The sequence below is a fragment of the Carlito syrichta genome, unplaced genomic scaffold (genome assembly GCF_000164805.1).
Source record: "Carlito syrichta isolate Samal-C Ts95f unplaced genomic scaffold, Tarsius_syrichta-2.0.1 Scaffold308179, whole genome shotgun sequence".
NCBI classification, from domain to species: domain Eukaryota; kingdom Metazoa; phylum Chordata; class Mammalia; order Primates; family Tarsiidae; genus Carlito; species Carlito syrichta.
In genome coordinates, this window is record NW_007252275.1 from 41,564 (window position 1) to 59,271 (window position 17,708).

At 40.4% G+C, this 17,708-nt stretch overlaps 1 protein-coding gene across 1 annotated transcript in view; it reads left to right on the forward strand.

Moving 5' to 3' along the window:
* Positions 1 to 17,708, forward strand: part of LOC103267580 (guanine nucleotide exchange factor VAV3-like) — a 112,866-nt gene that overhangs the window by 14,419 nt on the left and 80,739 nt on the right. The window contains exons 5-10 of the mRNA XM_008065168.2: positions 4,492 to 4,600; positions 6,723 to 6,815; positions 9,110 to 9,178; positions 11,125 to 11,228; positions 12,465 to 12,564; positions 16,671 to 16,766. Of these exons, the coding sequence (XP_008063359.2) occupies positions 4,492 to 4,600; positions 6,723 to 6,815; positions 9,110 to 9,178; positions 11,125 to 11,228; positions 12,465 to 12,564; positions 16,671 to 16,766 (571 nt within the window). The remainder of the gene's footprint in view (positions 1 to 4,491; positions 4,601 to 6,722; positions 6,816 to 9,109; positions 9,179 to 11,124; positions 11,229 to 12,464; positions 12,565 to 16,670; positions 16,767 to 17,708) is intronic.

The window sequence follows — 17,708 nt, forward strand, 5'->3', positions numbered from 1 at the left end:
AGGTGTGTGCTACCACACCCGGCTAATTTTTTTGATTTATTGTAGAGATGAGGTCTCACCAAGTTGCCGAGGCTGGTCTCGAACTCCTGGGCTCAGGCAATCCTCTTGCCACCGCCCAAAGTGTTGAGATTACTGGCCTGAGCCACTGTGCCTGGCCAAAATTTTCAAGATCTCATTGACATTAAGCAAGATAGATGCCAATTGTCTGATTAAATTGGCTGCAATCTTCATAAAGTGACTGTGAGAATACTGGTAATGTAATCAGACTCTTTAAAGTATCAGGAAGAATATATTATTTCTAGTGCTGTGATGACTTTGTTCTTTTTCACCCCCAGCCGTGGTCACTTACACCTGTTAATTTCTCCAGCCTCTCCCACCCTGTTCTTTTCACTGCTTTTAGGCAGGCTTGATATGAGAATACCTGTGAGGATGCATTCCTAAGTCTGGAGAATACTTTGGGACCCTGAATTGGCTGCTTTGAGATGCCAGCTCATACTCTATGAGATTCAGTCTCTCTTACCTTTCCATTTGGTGGTCAGAGGTCCAAATTGGTGCTCTCCCTAGAAATGCTTGCTTTTGAGTTTACTGTGACAGCTTGAATTTAGCTTTGTTACAATGTCTGTGGACTCATATACTCAACTTTAACTTTTAGGCGTGAGTTAACCAAAAAGGAAGCCCCTAGAACAAGTACCCGCTTAGTCCCCACTGCAGAGGGAATCACTCTTTCTGAAGTCAGAGAGGAAGTCAGAAGATGAAGTGGAGAGGGTGCGAGATGGCTACACTGTACAGCATCCTCGATTCTCCTACTTTTATTAGGGTGTTGGACGTGCCCATGTATAGATGGCTGTAATGTAGTAACCCCAAATCCGAGAGGACTTGTGTGTAATGTTTACCTGTTCCAAAGAAGTCACCCAGAGTTCCAGCAGGGAAAGACATTGGTTGATGAAAACTTATGGGAGGTGGCCATTGCTTTGCTAAGCTATGGTTGGGCTATGTGACTCTCTGAGCTGTGGCCGCCATGTTTCTTAGCTTTGACCACCTTTTCTATCTTGGGGAGGTGAATCTCTCTCTCTTTCTCCAATTTACTTTCTAAATAAACTGTATTTTCCAATATAAAACAAACAAAACAACAAAAACTTACAGAAGGCACCAATGGTGGCAGGTTGGTAAAGAATCCATACCTGGGACAGAAGAACAAGTAGTTTTATAATCAAAACAGTCAAACCAATCATTCAAATTCCTATCCAGTATTTACAATTACATCAATTAAGAGTGACAACTACATTACTTTCAGCTTTGCTTGGTCACCTGTAGCCCATGACTCCTTACTGGGAATATACTCACCCTTCAGAGACCGGCCTTGACCGGAGGCCACTTCCTGAGGGAGGGGACAGGAAGAAGCCAGATACAGGGGGAAACAGTCTATATCCTGACAATACCCCACAGTGACCCTAACACAAGAAAGCTAATATAGATTATTGTGGATTAGTTGACCATCTGAAGAATATCACAGGTTTTTTTTTTTTCCTGGCTCGGACATCAGAAATTTTTGACCAACAACTGTTAGCAAGAAAAGCAGCCGGGCTCAGTGGCTCAGCCTGTAATCCCACGCCTTTGGGAGGGTGAGGTGAGTGGATTGCCTGAGCTCGTGGGTTCGAGACCCACCTGGGCAGCAAGACCTCATCTCTACAGTAAATCAAAAAATCAGCCGGGCATGGTAGCGCATGCCTGTAATTCCGGCTACTCGCAAGGCTGAGGCGGAAGGATCGCCGGAGCCCAGCAGGTCGAGGCTGCGGTGGCCGGGAGCGGCCACTGCACTCCAGTCTGGGCAACAGAGTGAGACTCCAACTCAAAAAAAAAAAAAAATCCTTAGTGTAGGATTGAATACCAAAACCCCAAAAGTTGTAGCTCTGTCTTGTGTGTGTGTGTGTGTGTGTGTGTGTGTATGTGTTTGTGAGTGTCACTCTTACAGTTTTTAAAATAGAGAAAAGTCTATGAATTGTTACAATTCATGCCTTTACTCTCATGGGAAATAGTCAAATGCAGGACTTCAGTAAGATTGATTTTTTTGGGGGGAGAGGACCGTTGGGAATCAGAGGCAGGAGGGCTGAGACTTCACAGTCTATTTTTCTTCCTAACAGGATTCCCCTCCAATTTCGAATCTCTTCTTCATAACTTCTTATCTCAGCTTCCTCATGAACTCACCAGACCTTACTGTCTCTTGATGTGTTACAGGAAATGCTGGAACCAGTCTAACTTCCCCACTCTTTGGCTGGATTGCTGCCTGGACCCCTCAGTATGGCAGTTACGGAACTGCCAGTGGCTTGCCGTGTCCCCAGTTTTCCAGAGTAGAAAGCTGAGGGGCCTGCTGTACTCTTTCCCTCTCTCTCCCTAGTTCTGGTTGGTCAGTCATCTGGTTGACAGTCTCCTGAGCCCCTTCGTTCCTCTCATCTGCCTTTATGCTAGTCACAGCGCTTAGTGTCGCTCACCCACAGCACGTGACTTCTTGGATCACGGATGTCCCTGCCTGACTGGCTTTTTCTAGACGACCCCCTCCCCCCGATGGATTCCCTGATGCCCAGTGTAAGGTTGAGTTCACAGAGTGCGTGGTCCTTTACAATTTGGCTTCAATTCTTCCTTTGAGAGGGTCCCGCTGCCCTCACCTGGACACACCAAGTGCGGTGCTAGAGCTCCTCACACCCCCGTGCCTCTGCGCATGCTGGTGTCCTTCGGCTAGGCCATCTGCTTTCTTTCCTTATTCGATGTGTGTCCCTTTGTCGGGCTTTAATTTCATGAGAGCAGAAAATGTGCAGGTGAGGGCTACCTCATCTGCAGCCCTATCTCCTGGAATGTAGTATATTTTCAGAAAAAACAGATTGAATAAGTTGATCAATATATTCAATGTCTGGTTCAGAGGGAGTATCTTCGGTGAAGCCCTCCCTGACTTCTTTTGTCAGAGTTAATCTGGCTTTTTTTCTCTGCTCTTGTATTTTGCACGTGTCTCTTTGGTTGCATGAATTATGCTCCCCACACTAGACTGTGGGAGAGTTCTTGGGTCCTCTTGATCTGTATACATTCTTTAACACCAGAGGTTCTGGAATTCAGATATTAGCAAACGTTGGGTGGATGGGTGGATGGATGGGTGGGGAAGTCACTCTAGAATGCGTTTTTCTCAGAGCAGAATTTTCTGAAACTTGTTACCACCAGCTCCCCTTCTCTTAATGCACCTTCGTTTTCTCTGGGTGTTTGACAGTTCATTCCTGTCAAATACCTTCAAATAATCCTTTGTGACAAACATAAACAATCCTGTTATTGTACCTACTTCGAAGAATGTTCCAAGTTGCAGAATGACATTTACAGTTACAGTGTTTTTCTTTTTGGACATATCAATTTATAATGTTCTGTCTGCACAGGCCCTGGAGGGATGCTAAGGGCTGGCAGTGTTGAAGAAGTTGAATTTCTTTCTCAGAAATGTATTACTGCTTCTTTCCAACATTCTAAATGGATTCATCTTGATTCTTTGGGATTTTTAGTTAATAGAAGGCCTTTAAGAAGTCTCGAACTGGAAAGGAAAAACGTAGAGTAGTAACAGCATATGCAGTGGGTGGAAGAGGCTGGTTCCACCTTGACTGAATGGGTTTACCGTCTCGCTGGGGAGCTTGGGGAAGGTACCCCTAACAGTCACTGTAAAGTGCTCGTGGAAACGTTAGAAATAGGGGTTATTTTCAACTGCCAGGAGACCAGCAGAAGATTTTAAAGGGGTTTTGAAAGTGACTTCTGACCTTGGAACCCTTTCCTCGTACAAAATGCAAACAGAACAGATAAAAGTCTGTGTAGAGGGATACCTGTGGGTGCCCTCTGAGTGGACTTGAAACAGCATGGGTTAGATGTTAATAACCCTGCAGAAACTGATGTTTTTCAAAGACTGTTTATGATGTATTCGATCCTATTGAACTCTCCTATCCCCTTCCTGTTATACCCTTTAACACGGATGATGAAGCTGAGGTCTTGAAATCTGAAAAATGAGAGGCAGCACGATAGATGGGGCACAACACTCAGAGTGTGAGACAGGCCTGGCTCTAAGTGTTGGCTCTGCCAGTGGCTACCTGTGTCCTCTTTGGCAGGTCACATAACTCTTTGTTCTCTGAACTTCCTCATCTTTTTAATGAATCAAATACTAACTTGTTCCTGATAAGACGATTAATGCTGGATGAATTAAGTTAGCTACTGTATGCAGAATGAGGATGGCTGGGTTCTCCACACATAGTAACTACCCAGGAAATAGGCGCTGCCCCGCCCCCCAGGTTGGATTCCCTTGTTGGCATCCTTTCTATGAGGAGGGACAGGGTTGTCATGTGAGCTTTTTGATTCTTGCCACTCATTCTGTTTTATTCCTGTCTGGAATGTCTACTAAAATCCAGTAGGCTCTTTCTAGATGTTGCATTCACTGCATGATAGGAAATGACCCTCTTGTCATGTCCCCTGTTTTAGTGAAACCCGTGTGGACGACGAAGAAGATCTCTACGACTGTGTCTACGGGGAAGATGAGGGCGGAGAAGTCTACGAGGACTTAATGAAAGCAGAGGAGGTGCATCAACCCGTAGGACTGGCACTTGTTTTTCAATAAGTATATTCTTAAAAATGAGGATTTTATTCATTAATAAAATAGTATCATTTTATTCAGGATATTATATATCGTTATGATAAAACAATGAATAAAATAATGAATATTTTATTAGGAAAGTGGTTACTTAAAAAGATAATTTGCTGGGCTCGGTGGCTCAGCCTGTCATCCCGCGCCTTTGGGAGGCTGAGGTGAGTGGATTGCCTGAGCCCGCGGGTTCGAGACCCGCCTGGGCAGCGAGACCTCATCTCTGCAATAAATAAAAAAATCAGCCGGGCGTGGTAGCGCGCGCCTGTAATTCCGGCTACTCGGAAGGCTGAGGAGGAAGGATCGCCAGAGCGCAGCAGGTCGAGGCTGCAGTGGCCGGGAGTGGCCACTGCACTCCAGTCTGGGTGACAGAGTGAGACTCCAACTCAAAAAAAAAAAAAAAAAAGATAATTAATGTCATTATTTATGCAGCATCTTTGGAATCGTTTTTGTCTGTTTTACCTTTGCTTTCCTATGACCATGGAACTGTGGCTTGTGATTGCATTTGGAGGGGCGAGCGTGGCATTTTACAGCTCAGAGCAGCCACAGGGAATCTCTGGTCTCATCTTTTCATTTTGCCAGTAAGAAACCAAGCCTGATAGAGAAATGACATGACATCCAGCTATGTTGTTAATAATGGCAGAGTGGTCAGAGAATCTAATTTTAGGGAATCATGAAATCATCCTGTTGAGAAGGTAAATCTCTTATAATGCAGGTACATTTTTTCATTTAAATGAATGTAAGATAAAATATATGTTAAGGAACATTTCCTCACATTTGTTTGGTATTAATATGGGGTAGCTTTTTCCTTTTAAGTCTTCTAGCTTTTTTTTTTTTTAACTGTTTTGCAAACTTAGTTTCAGATATTGCCGTAGTCGATGTGAGCCCTCAAAGCTTTATCTGCCATTAATGTATCCAGACTATGCAGAAAGGATTACTTTGAATTATTTTCTTATCTATAATTTGAAACAAAAAAAGGCAGTGTCTTGGGTTTTTATCAATACATCCTTCTTTTACACTAAAGACTTTTCTTCATCAGCTGGGTGGTGATGTAGGTTTCTTCAGTGCTTTGACAAATGCACTCAGTTCTCGCTGTGCTCCTGCCTTTAATAAAAGACTGCTGGGTTGTCCAGGAGCTTCTGTGAGAAGGACACTTGTGACCTGCCTGTGTTTGGTAATGTAATGAGAGTGTGCTTTCTCCACTGCATGAACTGACAGGCTGTTGGTGGCAACTTTTTCAGAGCATTTTTAAGGTGACAGAGTATCATCTGTACATCCTATGTTTGTTAATTGCTTGGAGTGCCAGCAAATGCTTCAGTGTCTGCCCCGAGGTCAGTGTTCACTCAGCTGACAGGGTGAACAGTGATGATAATTTAGATGGATAGGGCCCTTCTTGGGCACTTGGCAGGGCGCTAAGTTCTTTATGCTGTTCATCTCATTTACACTTCCTTGGGGTTAGTGCTGGCATTCTCTCTTTTATAGACGAGAAAACTGAATTACAGAAACCTTTAGTAGTATGTTCACAGTTGCAAAGCTAGTAACAGGCAAATTGGTCCTTGAACCCAATTCTGTTGTATTCCAGAATCTTTGACTTTAGTACCATGCTATACCACCTCCAGTCTTAAATACTTGGTTAAAAAAAATGTTTATTTTTTTTTCCAAACGATATTAAGGTTTGAAAAAAATTTTGAAAGTTTTTACTTACCAAATATCCTTTTTATTATTTTTGCAGTTATTTTGATGGTACCTGTGAAGTGTGCTGTATGTTGAGGAAACGATGTTACAACATATATGGTGTTTCCAAACTCATAGAAAAATTTTAAGAAAATATAATTTAAAGAGATAGTCTATACTCGGAAGCTTATTTTTAATCATCTAAAACTTTTTCACTTAAGTTGTTCAAAATTTTAGAGAAACAGCAAAGATACTTCACAATGCAGTTAAATGTCTTATGTTTTATTATAGTGGAAAGTTTAAGAAAATCAGCAATGCTTTTGATCTCTTTATATTACCAGATAGATCAACATATGAATTTTACTCAATAATTTTATTTTGATGATTCTCACTGCAGAAATGTCCAGAAAATGACATACGAAGTTGTTGCCTAGCAGAAATTAAGCAGACTGAAGAAAAATATACAGAAACTTTGGAGTCAATAGAAAAAGTAAGTCATTAGTATTATTCCTGATGTCTGAATCTGCCTAATACAGTTAGGATATTAGACTCACTGTTTCTGCTGAATGTGTGCGTGTATTCTGATTTTCAGGAGCACTTTGTAATTAAAGATCTCAAGGCAGATTTATCATTCCACAACTATTTATTGATGTCTTAGTGCCCAGATGGTACTGTTTTAGGGACTGAGCATACAGTAGTGAACACAACACTGTTTCTCATGGTACTTTCTTTCTCATGAGATGGTTTAGAATGGAAGTAAGCTAGCCGGGCGTGGTAGCGCCCGCCTGTCATTCCAGCTACTTGGAAGGCTGAGGCAGAAGGATCACCAGAGCCCAGCAGGTCGAGGCTGCGGTGGCTGGGAGCGGCCGTTGCACTCCAGTCTGGGCGACAGAGTGAGACTCCAACTCATAAAAAAAAAAAAAGAATGGAAGTAAGCAAATAAGTGATAAGTCCTCTGGAAAAAAAACAAGGCGGGGGAAGATGATAGGGAGAAAGAGCGCTGATGGCATTGTCCATGGAGTGATGGCGGAAGGCCTCTGATAGATTAAGCAGACAATTGAGTGAGTTGAGGGAGGGTGGAGCCATGTGCATATCCCAGTGAAGATGACTCCTGGGCAAAAGGCACTCAGAGGGAAAGAGCTCAGTGTGTGCTTCAAGGGACAGCGGCAGTCCAGTGTGACTGGCGAAGAACCAGTGAAGGGGAGCGAGTGGTGAGGTCAGCAAACTGGTGGGCCTCCAGGTCACATGGGGACACTGGGAAGCTGGAGCATTTGGAGCAGAAGGGACACGATGTGATCTAAGTCTGTAATATCTCATTCCAGCTCTTGGGAGGCAAGGATGGAAACTGGGAGAAGAATCAGCAGAAAATTGTAGTAATTAAAGGGGCAGAAATGGTGGTGTGGGTGGTTAGATTTGGAATGAATTTTAAAAGTAGAGCCAACTGGGCTTGCTGGATTGGGTAAAGGATGTGAGAAAAAGAGGCGTCAGGGATGACGGTGAGGTTTTGGTATGAGTGGTGAAGGTGGTGACAGAGATGGGGAGGGAGAGTTTGGGAATCATACGTATGTTGGGACGTATTCAACTTGTGATGCCATGAGACTTCAACAAGGGGATCTGTGAGGAGGGTGTTGGATGTGTGAGTCTGGCATTAAGGGAACAGGTTGAACTGACATATAGATTAGGCCGTTATCACTGCATGATGGCATTAAGGCTGTGGGACTAAATGAGATCCCTCTGAGGACTGTGTGTTGTTAGGCAAGAGGTTTGAGAGCACCTCTGGTGACTTTCACATTAAGAGTTTAGGAGAAGAGATGAAAGTGTGGAAGAGTTGCTTAGGAGAATGGGAGAGGAAATTGACTAGGGAAGTACAGTCAGACTGTGTAGCATTATAAACTCCTTTGAGTTTGGGGGCCTTGTTTAGTCCATGCTTAACATCCAATGCAGGCACAAAATAGGTGGCATGCTGGATTTGACCTGGGTTTTTGTTTTTTCCAGAAAAGCACAATGGAAGAAGAGAGGGTAGGGGCATATGCGGGGAAGCAATTCATGGAGCATAAATGGGATGAGGAGGAACGTGAGGATGTGAGCGCAGTGCGGGAGTCAGTGGACTAGCAGACCCAAAAAGGCCGAAGAATTGCTTGAGAGAATGCGCTGTAAGGGTAGGAGGTCATGGGCAGAGAGTCAGTTGCTTGAAACTAGTGCTGTGGAGCACATGCATTGTTGACCATGACAAGGTCTAGGTGGGGTGTGACCGTGAGATTTAGGAGCTGAGTTAGGGTGGAGTACAAGATTATTGGGAGCCAAGGAGTGAGAGGTTAGACTTTCCGGAGAATCCTTTATCTGCACAGGCACCGAGTGAAAGAGTGAAAGAGGTATAATAGCAAGGAGCTAAAATTCTCAATGAATAGTTCATAAATTCATCTCAGAGTGCTGTCATCTCCACAGAGCATTTGGGGGATGCCTTATGTAAGTCCTCAAAAATATCTTCAGAATGTTGCTGCTGTTTGGCCATTCAGCCAATAGCGTTCTCTTCTTTCTTACTTTTAGAAGCATTTATTGTATAAACCTTTTATTTTATGTTTTACATGTATGGCCTTGTATTTGTGTCTTTATATTTTTGTTCAAGTGTAAAATCGTTAAGATGGAGAAAATCATTTCTACTTTTTTTTGGTATTTATAATGTCAATAAATAGTTGACTTTAAATAAATATTTGTTGATAAAAACTATTATATAGATTTGGATAAATTACACTTAATTATCACTTCTGTCTTCTTTCCTGGTAGTATTTCATGGCACCACTAAAAAGATTTCTGACAGCAGCAGAATTTGATTCAGTATTCATCAACATTCCTGTAAGTAAAAATATGCTAGCTAAAATTGTGGTGCACTTCTATAAAATCCTCATTTTCTTAGTCGGTTTCAGATCTCTATTTTAACACACTTCTGTATTCTTTAAGAATTTTGACTAAGCAAGTATTTTTCTTCATTTGTTTTTATATCCTTATTTTATTTAAATAATTGATACATCATGTCTTCAACCAAAAGTCAGTCAACATGTGTGCAGAGCACAAATGCATAAGTGAGATTTATGTATTGTCCTTAGCTGCCGTGGAGAGGTAGTCTCAAAGGTCCTTGGTGCTACCATCTGTTAGTCTTCTGGGCAGTCCCCTTCTGCCCCACCCTTCCCTGCTCTCTTGCTCTCCCAGCCCTTAAGCCCTTGTTTCATGGACCCTGTCCTGACCACCTCAGTTTCCTCTGCTGCCTACATTTCTCTGCTTCTGACCTCTGCTCTTTGGTGCTTTCTGCTTTCAATTGTATCAACCTTTTCAATTGAAATAGACTGCTTCTGTATAATTTAACAGACTATTTAAATGGTGAAATGTGAAGAGATTTTTTTTCACATTTATGTAAGCATTTTGAATTTCAGGGCACCGTACCAGAATCTGACAATCATACAGCAATATTTACCCAGAAGTCAAGAAGCAAGCTACATGCTGTGGCAAGTGAGGTCATGCTAGGCAGTATTCAAGTTCTCAGACCTCTAGAACTTGCTTTGGTTTGTATATATATAAACCCTGTATGTACACACACACACACACACACACACACACACACACACACACACACACACACACACGTGTGTATACACTATTTTGTGCAGGCTTGTTTGTATTACCTGAAGCCCTCCTATGCTTTGCATCTGTTATATTCTGTGTGGGTGAGCACCTGCTGGTAAGCTGTGGCATTTGTCCTGATTTTGGCCGAATGAAGACATTCTCATTGATGTATAACACACGAGGAAGAAGATGGTCACAATATCAGATGGAGGTTTAGCATAGAACAAACTGCACATTTTAGGAAGATAGGAGTCTTGAACCACTTAAGTATGGTCATTATAACTTAGAGCCTATCTCCCAGTCCTTCTTTTGACCCTTCCAGGCTCCTCAACAGAATAACAGGCCCACATATTCATGTCTGACTTCCACCCTACGAAGGAAGGAGTATACCGTGGAGTCAATGTGTGCTCCAAGGTACCCAGGAAGAGGTAATGGGAGAATTGGCACTTTGATTCAGACGTCCTCTTTTTCTGGCTATGACACATGGTTACTGCCTGACTGAAAAATTACTTGCTTCTCAGGAAAAATGTGAAATTCTGACTTTTGAGTTGCTCTGGTGAACTGTCTAGAGCAATTTATTTGCTCCTTATTTATTCTATTAGTTGTCTGATTCCAAGTAATTTAGTCTGATTATTGTTAGCTTAGCACCAGGACACCACTAATTGACCAAAGTACAAATCTACATTTCTGTGTCACAAGGTCACAAGTCATTACTTTATCCTGTCAATAAAACATTAGGCACTTGGATAGTTTTATTCAAACATTTACAGTGATCATAAAATGAAAAGGAGCCATACATATTTTTACACAGAAAATAAATTATCCTTTAATAGCAAGTGAGATAATTTCTTTTTTTCACAGGACACTGGCATTTTGAGTTGGATCTGAAATTACTGCTTCCCATGCACTTAGCCTCCCTCTCTCTCCACCTCTTCCTCTCCCTTCCTCTCATCTTCTCCCACTCCTACCCTTCTACTTTTCCCTCTTCCCCTTTTTCTCTTTCTCTCCTTCCTCTTCTTCCCCTATCCTTTTCCTCCTCCCTTTATTGGTGGCAGCAAGTTTGCATATTGAGAACATTTAGCATCTCCTGAGTGCAGGTCTAGAACAAGAGGGATTCTGGGTTTGAATGTATTGTTTGGTTCTGATTCCCACTTTCCTTTTGTATTGTCTTCTTTTCTAAGGAACTTGTAAAAGTTCATCGGAGCCTCATGCAAGAGATTCATGATTCCATTGTAAATAAAAATGACCAGAACTTGTATCAAGTTTTTATTAGCTACAAGGAAAGGTAACTTTTGAATTTTGACTTCCGCGGGTCCCTGTTTGTAATTATAGTGATGGTTAGTATTCAGATGGCTAATAAATAGCTGTGACTACTGTTCATGACAGTCCTGCCTGAGCAGTAATTAGAACGTAGGGCAGTTAGTCCCTGGGTAGCAGTTTGAGCTCTAGATGTGTACTTAAAAAAAGAAAAGGGGGAATAATAGGATACATATAGTGCTCAGACTTTTGTGTTGCCATTCGAAAGGGTCTTTCATAGGTCATGTCATTACTGAGTGATGTAAACTTCAGTAACTCCTTTGAACTCTCTGAGCCTCCATTCCCCATCTCTAAACATTTGTAGAGATTAGCTGGTACCTAATGTTTCTTCAAACTCTACGGTTTTATGATTCTCTATTTTGGAGTGTTAGATTCACAGTCAGAGTCAGTTTCCCTTTCTAATTTTGAAAAAAAAATTGTCCGGATCAATTCACCTGAATTTGAATATCAAGATATTTCACTTAAAATAGAATTCTCTTACTTAGCTCTGACTTTGAAGTCACGAAATAATTGCTTTGGGTTAGCTTTTAGATAAACATTAACATCATATTAGTTTTTTTCCAGTGAAGAGTTAAGAGGAAACAATAAATCAACCAGCCTCTGCAAAATATTTGTATTACTACAGAGGTACCTTCCTGAAGTGGGTTCAGATTCCATGCGGTGTGAGTTATCTTCTACCCAGCACAGTTCAGTTCTCTCCGTCTCCCTCCTTTTCAGATGATGTATGTTCCTTCATTAAAAAGTAGCAAGGAGTAGAAGGTTTATTAGTGAGTGGAGTTGTGCGTGGTGGTCGCAATAAAATGTAGTAGAAAATAAAACTCTTTTTGAGTGTGAGTAAGCAGTAAAAGGAGTTTATTTCTAGTAAGAGCTTTAAGAGAACTTTCAAATTTTGTTTTTGAGATACATATGTGTTGATGTCATTTATATGAAAAGTTATGAAGCCAGTTTGTAAAATCTACCTGCTATAAAGATGTACATGAAATTTATCTCTTTGAAGTTTGGAACTAAAAATTAGTCATTACTGTAAACACGAGTGACCCTCATCCCATGACTGTATATGTCATGTATATGAAAAAGAATTTCCACTGCTGCTGTGATGATCCCTAACTGTGGTTTTCAAAGAGATGATTCTGCCTCTCTCTCCCTCCAATCCTTTCTTGCTTTATGTTTTGTAAATGTCTTCCTCTTTCCTTTTCCCCTTCAGATTGGTTATTTATGGGCAGTACTGCAGTGGGGTGGAGTCAGCCATCTCGAGTTTAGACTACATTTCTAAGACAAAAGAAGACGTCAGACTGAAATTAGAGGTGCCTGCTTATTTGTTGTTTGCGAGATAAAGTGAAATCAACCTACAAGCAACATATTCCTCTTCATGATCAATACAACAGTACATTTTCCCGTGTATTCTAAATATAATTTTATAAAATATTTTAATCTATAAAACAGTAATATAGTAGAAATAACTGCAATAGTAAAATCTAATATGATGGCCATGCGTTTTACATACATTATCTCATTAGGTCCTCCTGACTGTGTGAGACATACACAATGGATTTTCTCATCTTATTGATGAGAAAGCTGCAATTCAGAGAGATGAGTAAATCTCCCAGGCAGTAAGAGGTGTAATATGAATATGATACATATTAGATAATGTATGTATATATGTAGATTGAAAATGTTTACTAAAAATGTGACATTTAGGGACAGATATATAAAAAGGGCAGATAAACTACCCATAAGAAGGAAGAAAAGACAAATGCTAATAACATTAGATGAAGTATTATGTGAGAAGCACTATGTGACAGGACTCTGTAAGATTTAATCTAGCTACTTCTGTGTGGGTAGACTGGGAGGATTGTTCTGAAATGACAGCATTTGAGTTAGATCACCAAAGAATGGGGTGAGCTTTGACAGATGAGATTCCATGGAGAGCATCCTGGAAGAATGGACATATCTTGACCAGAAGAGTCAGGAAAGTTTGAGAAATGACAAGTGGGCTGGCATAAACACAACACATGGTCACAATAAAAAATAAGTCTTGGAAACGAATGTTAAGTCATGGTTTTTATATATCATTTTTTTTTTTTTAATCAGAGGAGTTTGTACTTTCTCAGAACTTTTGAAAATTGATTGTTATATGAATTAACATCTTAAGTATTTTATCCATGTGATTGGATTTTTTAAAATTTCAGGTAGAGATATGTAGAACTCTTAAATGACTATGTGTGGCTTATTTGGCTTTTAAATATTCCTTTCCTGCTCTTTTCAGTTGAGCAGTGAGGTCAGGGGAAGAAGACGTAGGCGATTTTCAAATAGGAACCCCTTCGTTGTTTTGATTATTTGGTATGACTCCATAGCTCATAACTCCCACAAAGTGAAACTATTGCTTAGAAAGTCTGTACCTTAACGGGCCTTCAAATAACTGTGCCACATCTATGTTATAGATTTTTTTTTTTTTTACCTCTTAGTATCCCTTGATGATATTGACCTTCAGGCTGGAGATAGTTTGAGTCACCACTAAATAACAGCCTCGGAACATCGTTAGTGCAAATGGTTCCTGCTCGTCTGTGGAGGAGCTTTATAAGTGTAGAACTGCAAGCCACCTTGACTCAAATTAATATTTGATGTTAAAATAACACTTTACAGCTCATACACCTAGTTCCTAACAGAGCTACCATTAAAGCAGTTTTGTTTCCTTTTTTAAAATAAAGATGTACAGTTGTGGTTTCAGATAGGAGTCAGCAAGTTGTTAATCACACCACCATTATATTCTCAGTATTCTTTCAGAGTCACTGTCAAAGTTCTGCCCGATGACCATGCTCTGGGATTCTAAGCACATGGTTTCTGCAGTCACTGTTAGTCTTAGAGAAAGAGGGGACATCAGGCTGAGTTTGAAAGGCACAGGGTGGACTGGGCTCAATGGCTCAGTTTGTAATCCCAGCATTTTGGGAGGCCAAGGCGAGTGGATTGCCTGAGCCTGCAGGTTCGAGACCAGCCCGGGAAACTTGGTGAGACCTCATCTCTACAGTAAATAAAAAATTAGCTGGGTGTGGTAGCACACACCTGTAGTTCCGGCTCCTTGGAAGATTGAGGCAGAAGTATTGCTAGAGCCCAGCCTGTCAACGCTGGGGTGGCCATGAGTGTGCCACTGCACTCTAGCCTGGGCAATGGAGTGAGACTCCAACTCAAAAAAAAAAAAAAAGAAAGAAGAAAGAAAGGAAAGCACAGGGTAAGGTGCTGCAGATTGTCTTCTCAGCTTAAAGGCCAGTACCTCTGACAGCAGACCTGATCTGGAAGTATTTAATCAGATACATAATGTAACATTCCACCAAATACTCAGCTGGAACTTCCTGCTGCAATCCCAGCATGATGAAGGGAAAGCTGCCATATTCTTGGTGTCCTCTGGTTTGTAGTTATTTTTTGTTCTTATTTATTTTTTTTCTCTTTTTCTTCTCTACTTTGAAACCAAGGTAACATCCAGTGGAGGGAGATAAAGTCTTTTTATTTTCCTTTCAATTATAATTGACTTGAGGCCAAGTAAGCGACTGGATGTTTTGGAAGAATCATTTCTGTTATTTACTTTCAATACGAATAAGCATTTTATACCTCAGTTGCCAGCCCCCAGTTGTAGCTAGTGCCGGCAATGATGGTTTCTTTGCTTCCTGAGCCTGTAATTTAGAACTTAAACAAACTAATGTTTTCCTCAACAATTTTAGACTAACTTCTATAACATAGTGAATGTTAGATGTATATCATTTCTGTTCCTCATGCTGTGGTAGGATGGTATAACATAGGAAAGCTAAGCTACAACCTCAATTCTAAGGACCTTAAAATGCAGCTGGGGAGATAAGACCCATTTATTACAATAACATGAACAGTTTAACCTCCTGTCTCAAACAGAACCCATGATCCAGAACTCCCTACAATCTGCAGAAGCAAGAAACCAGCTAAGAGAGTTGTCCTTCTAATGAACTCCAGTAATTGATAAGACACAGCTAACATGTCAGGATGTGTCTGCAGCTCATTTTGCCTAAGATCTATAGTCAAACACACTCATTAAGTCCCTGGTCATTAGAGTTAATAGTGTTTGCTTTATAGCTCCTGATAATATATCATTTGATGTGTCAGAAAAGCTAAGTGTGGGCAAAGGGGAAACCGACTTGTGAGCAAAAGAGGCTTTTCTTAAGCACAGCTCCTTCTGTGAACTGGAAAAGTCCTTAGACTGGGATGTGTGATTGTGTGAGAGTTTTGGATTTATGAAGTTGCTCACTAATAATGTTTGTATGACAACTTTTTTTTTTTTTTAACAACGCTACGGATATGTGTGGAACAGTAAAACCAGAAAAGCGACATGTCCAAGGCCACATAGCCAAGAGTTGCCAAAACTCGACTTCAGATTCATGCTTTGGCACTTCAAGCTCAAAGTGCTTTCCTCAAAGCCATAGTCACTGTCAAAAGAATGAACAAGTCAATACTATTTTTAAGTACACTTTTAAGAAAGGAGAGCATGAGATTAAAAAATAAATACAATCTGAGGCTTTAAAAAACTTTGAGTCCAGTTGTAGGTTTATGCTTCAGCAAAGCTCAGAGTCAAACATTCCATTTCATTCATTTCAATAAATATTTCATAAGCAAATACTAAATTCTGAGTCATAAAGGACACCATGTGTTGAGGAAGATACCATGTACGACAGTAATTAAAAGACCCACAAGGCACAGAGAGGGCTTACATACAATTTAGATTGAAATTATGACTAAAGGCCTAGAATTATAGTTTTTTTGTTTTTTCTTTTTTGAGTTGGAGTCTCACTCGGTTGCCCAGACTGGAGTGCAGTGGCCACTCCTGGCCACCACAGCCTCAACCTGCTGGGCTCTGGTGATCCGCCTCAGCCTTCTGAGTAGCCGGAATTACAGGCATGCACTACCACACCCGGCTGATTTTAGAATTATAGTTTTTAAAGAGGATTATGAATTTTGCTGGAGGATGGAAGAGACATACAGCAGTTGGCAAGAACTGAATAAGCCAAGGCATGAGGGCGGGAAGGCTCATGGCTGATTTTATGAGTATAGTGATGTGTTCTCGAAGCCTGGACTATGGCCCGCTGGGAGAGATTGGTGGAAGGTGCAGCTATAAGGGTAAGTTGAGGAAGACCTGAAGAACCACAGTTTTGCACCAGAGAAAATAATTTTCATACAGAAAATAGTGCTATTTGATTCCTATCGGGAATTAAAGTACTACAACATTTTTTTTTTTTTAAACGGAAGACACTATTATTTAGAGAGAATAATTATTAAGGAAAATAGCGAAATATTTATTGTGTAATAACTATTCTGCTTATGGCCTTTGCGTCTTTTCATGTTGATGACTCCCCTTCAGAAAACTAACAAAGTTTTAAAAAAATCATTTTGTTAGGAATGCTCCAAAAGAGCAAATAATGGGAAATTTACTCTTCGGGACTTGCTTGTGGTTCCTATGCAGCGTGTTTTAAAGTATCACCTTCTCCTCCAGGTATGTAACTTAAAACTCTTGTTTACTGTTCACTTATTCTTTCAACATTTTGTATTTTACTAATGAAGAATCAACTATGCTGCAGACACTCCATATTTTGGGCTGTTTCCCTCAACATTTTGTATTATTATAACTAAGAGGAAATTACAGAACAGCTGGACTTTTTTTTTCTTCTTTTCTGGCAAAGACAGTTTGGAGTCTGCCACAAGTCACATTTTGTGACCTTCAAATAGGGCTGGCTAAAAAAAAATTAAAAAACAAGGCAACACAAATAAAAATATTCCTTCAACCAAGTCTTCTGTGGTTATCAGTAATCCTTTATTAGCATGTCAGTGTTGCGATGCATTTGAATTGTGGCAGATTAATCATATTAGACCTTTTGCCTTTTAATAGTAAGCGAAAGAGGATTGTGTCACATTTCGTATTGCTTTCTGCAGTACTCAATTATAATGAGACTACATTTATTTTGAAGTGATTCTTGTTATAACCCACAAAGCTTATGGTTTCCACGGTTAGGTCTTCTAATGAGGGTGGAGAGTCTTATAAATTTAATTTGATAGCTATACCAGGAGACTCATTAGTTTCGCGCCAAAGAAATGTCTTACTGTATTAGTCTGTCAACTCTGCTGATGCTTGTGAAATGTCATTTTAAAAAGATCTACTACCTGTATGTGAAATATAATTTAGAGTCTGCTGTGCTTTGTACATCTTGTATATTAAATTTCTTGAACTGTAGCTGCAAAATTATTAGTCATCTCTATTTTTGTTCTACTGAGAAATCAGAGAAATTCAAACCCTGATTATTCCTTAAAAATGCATTAAAACATTTATGAGACCTAAACTCAAAGCAACTTAATCAAATTGGATTTGATGAAAAAATAATAAGGGAGACTCAGGCAGTCAGTTTCCAAGGCATCCTGGAACTAAAAACATGTCCAAAGT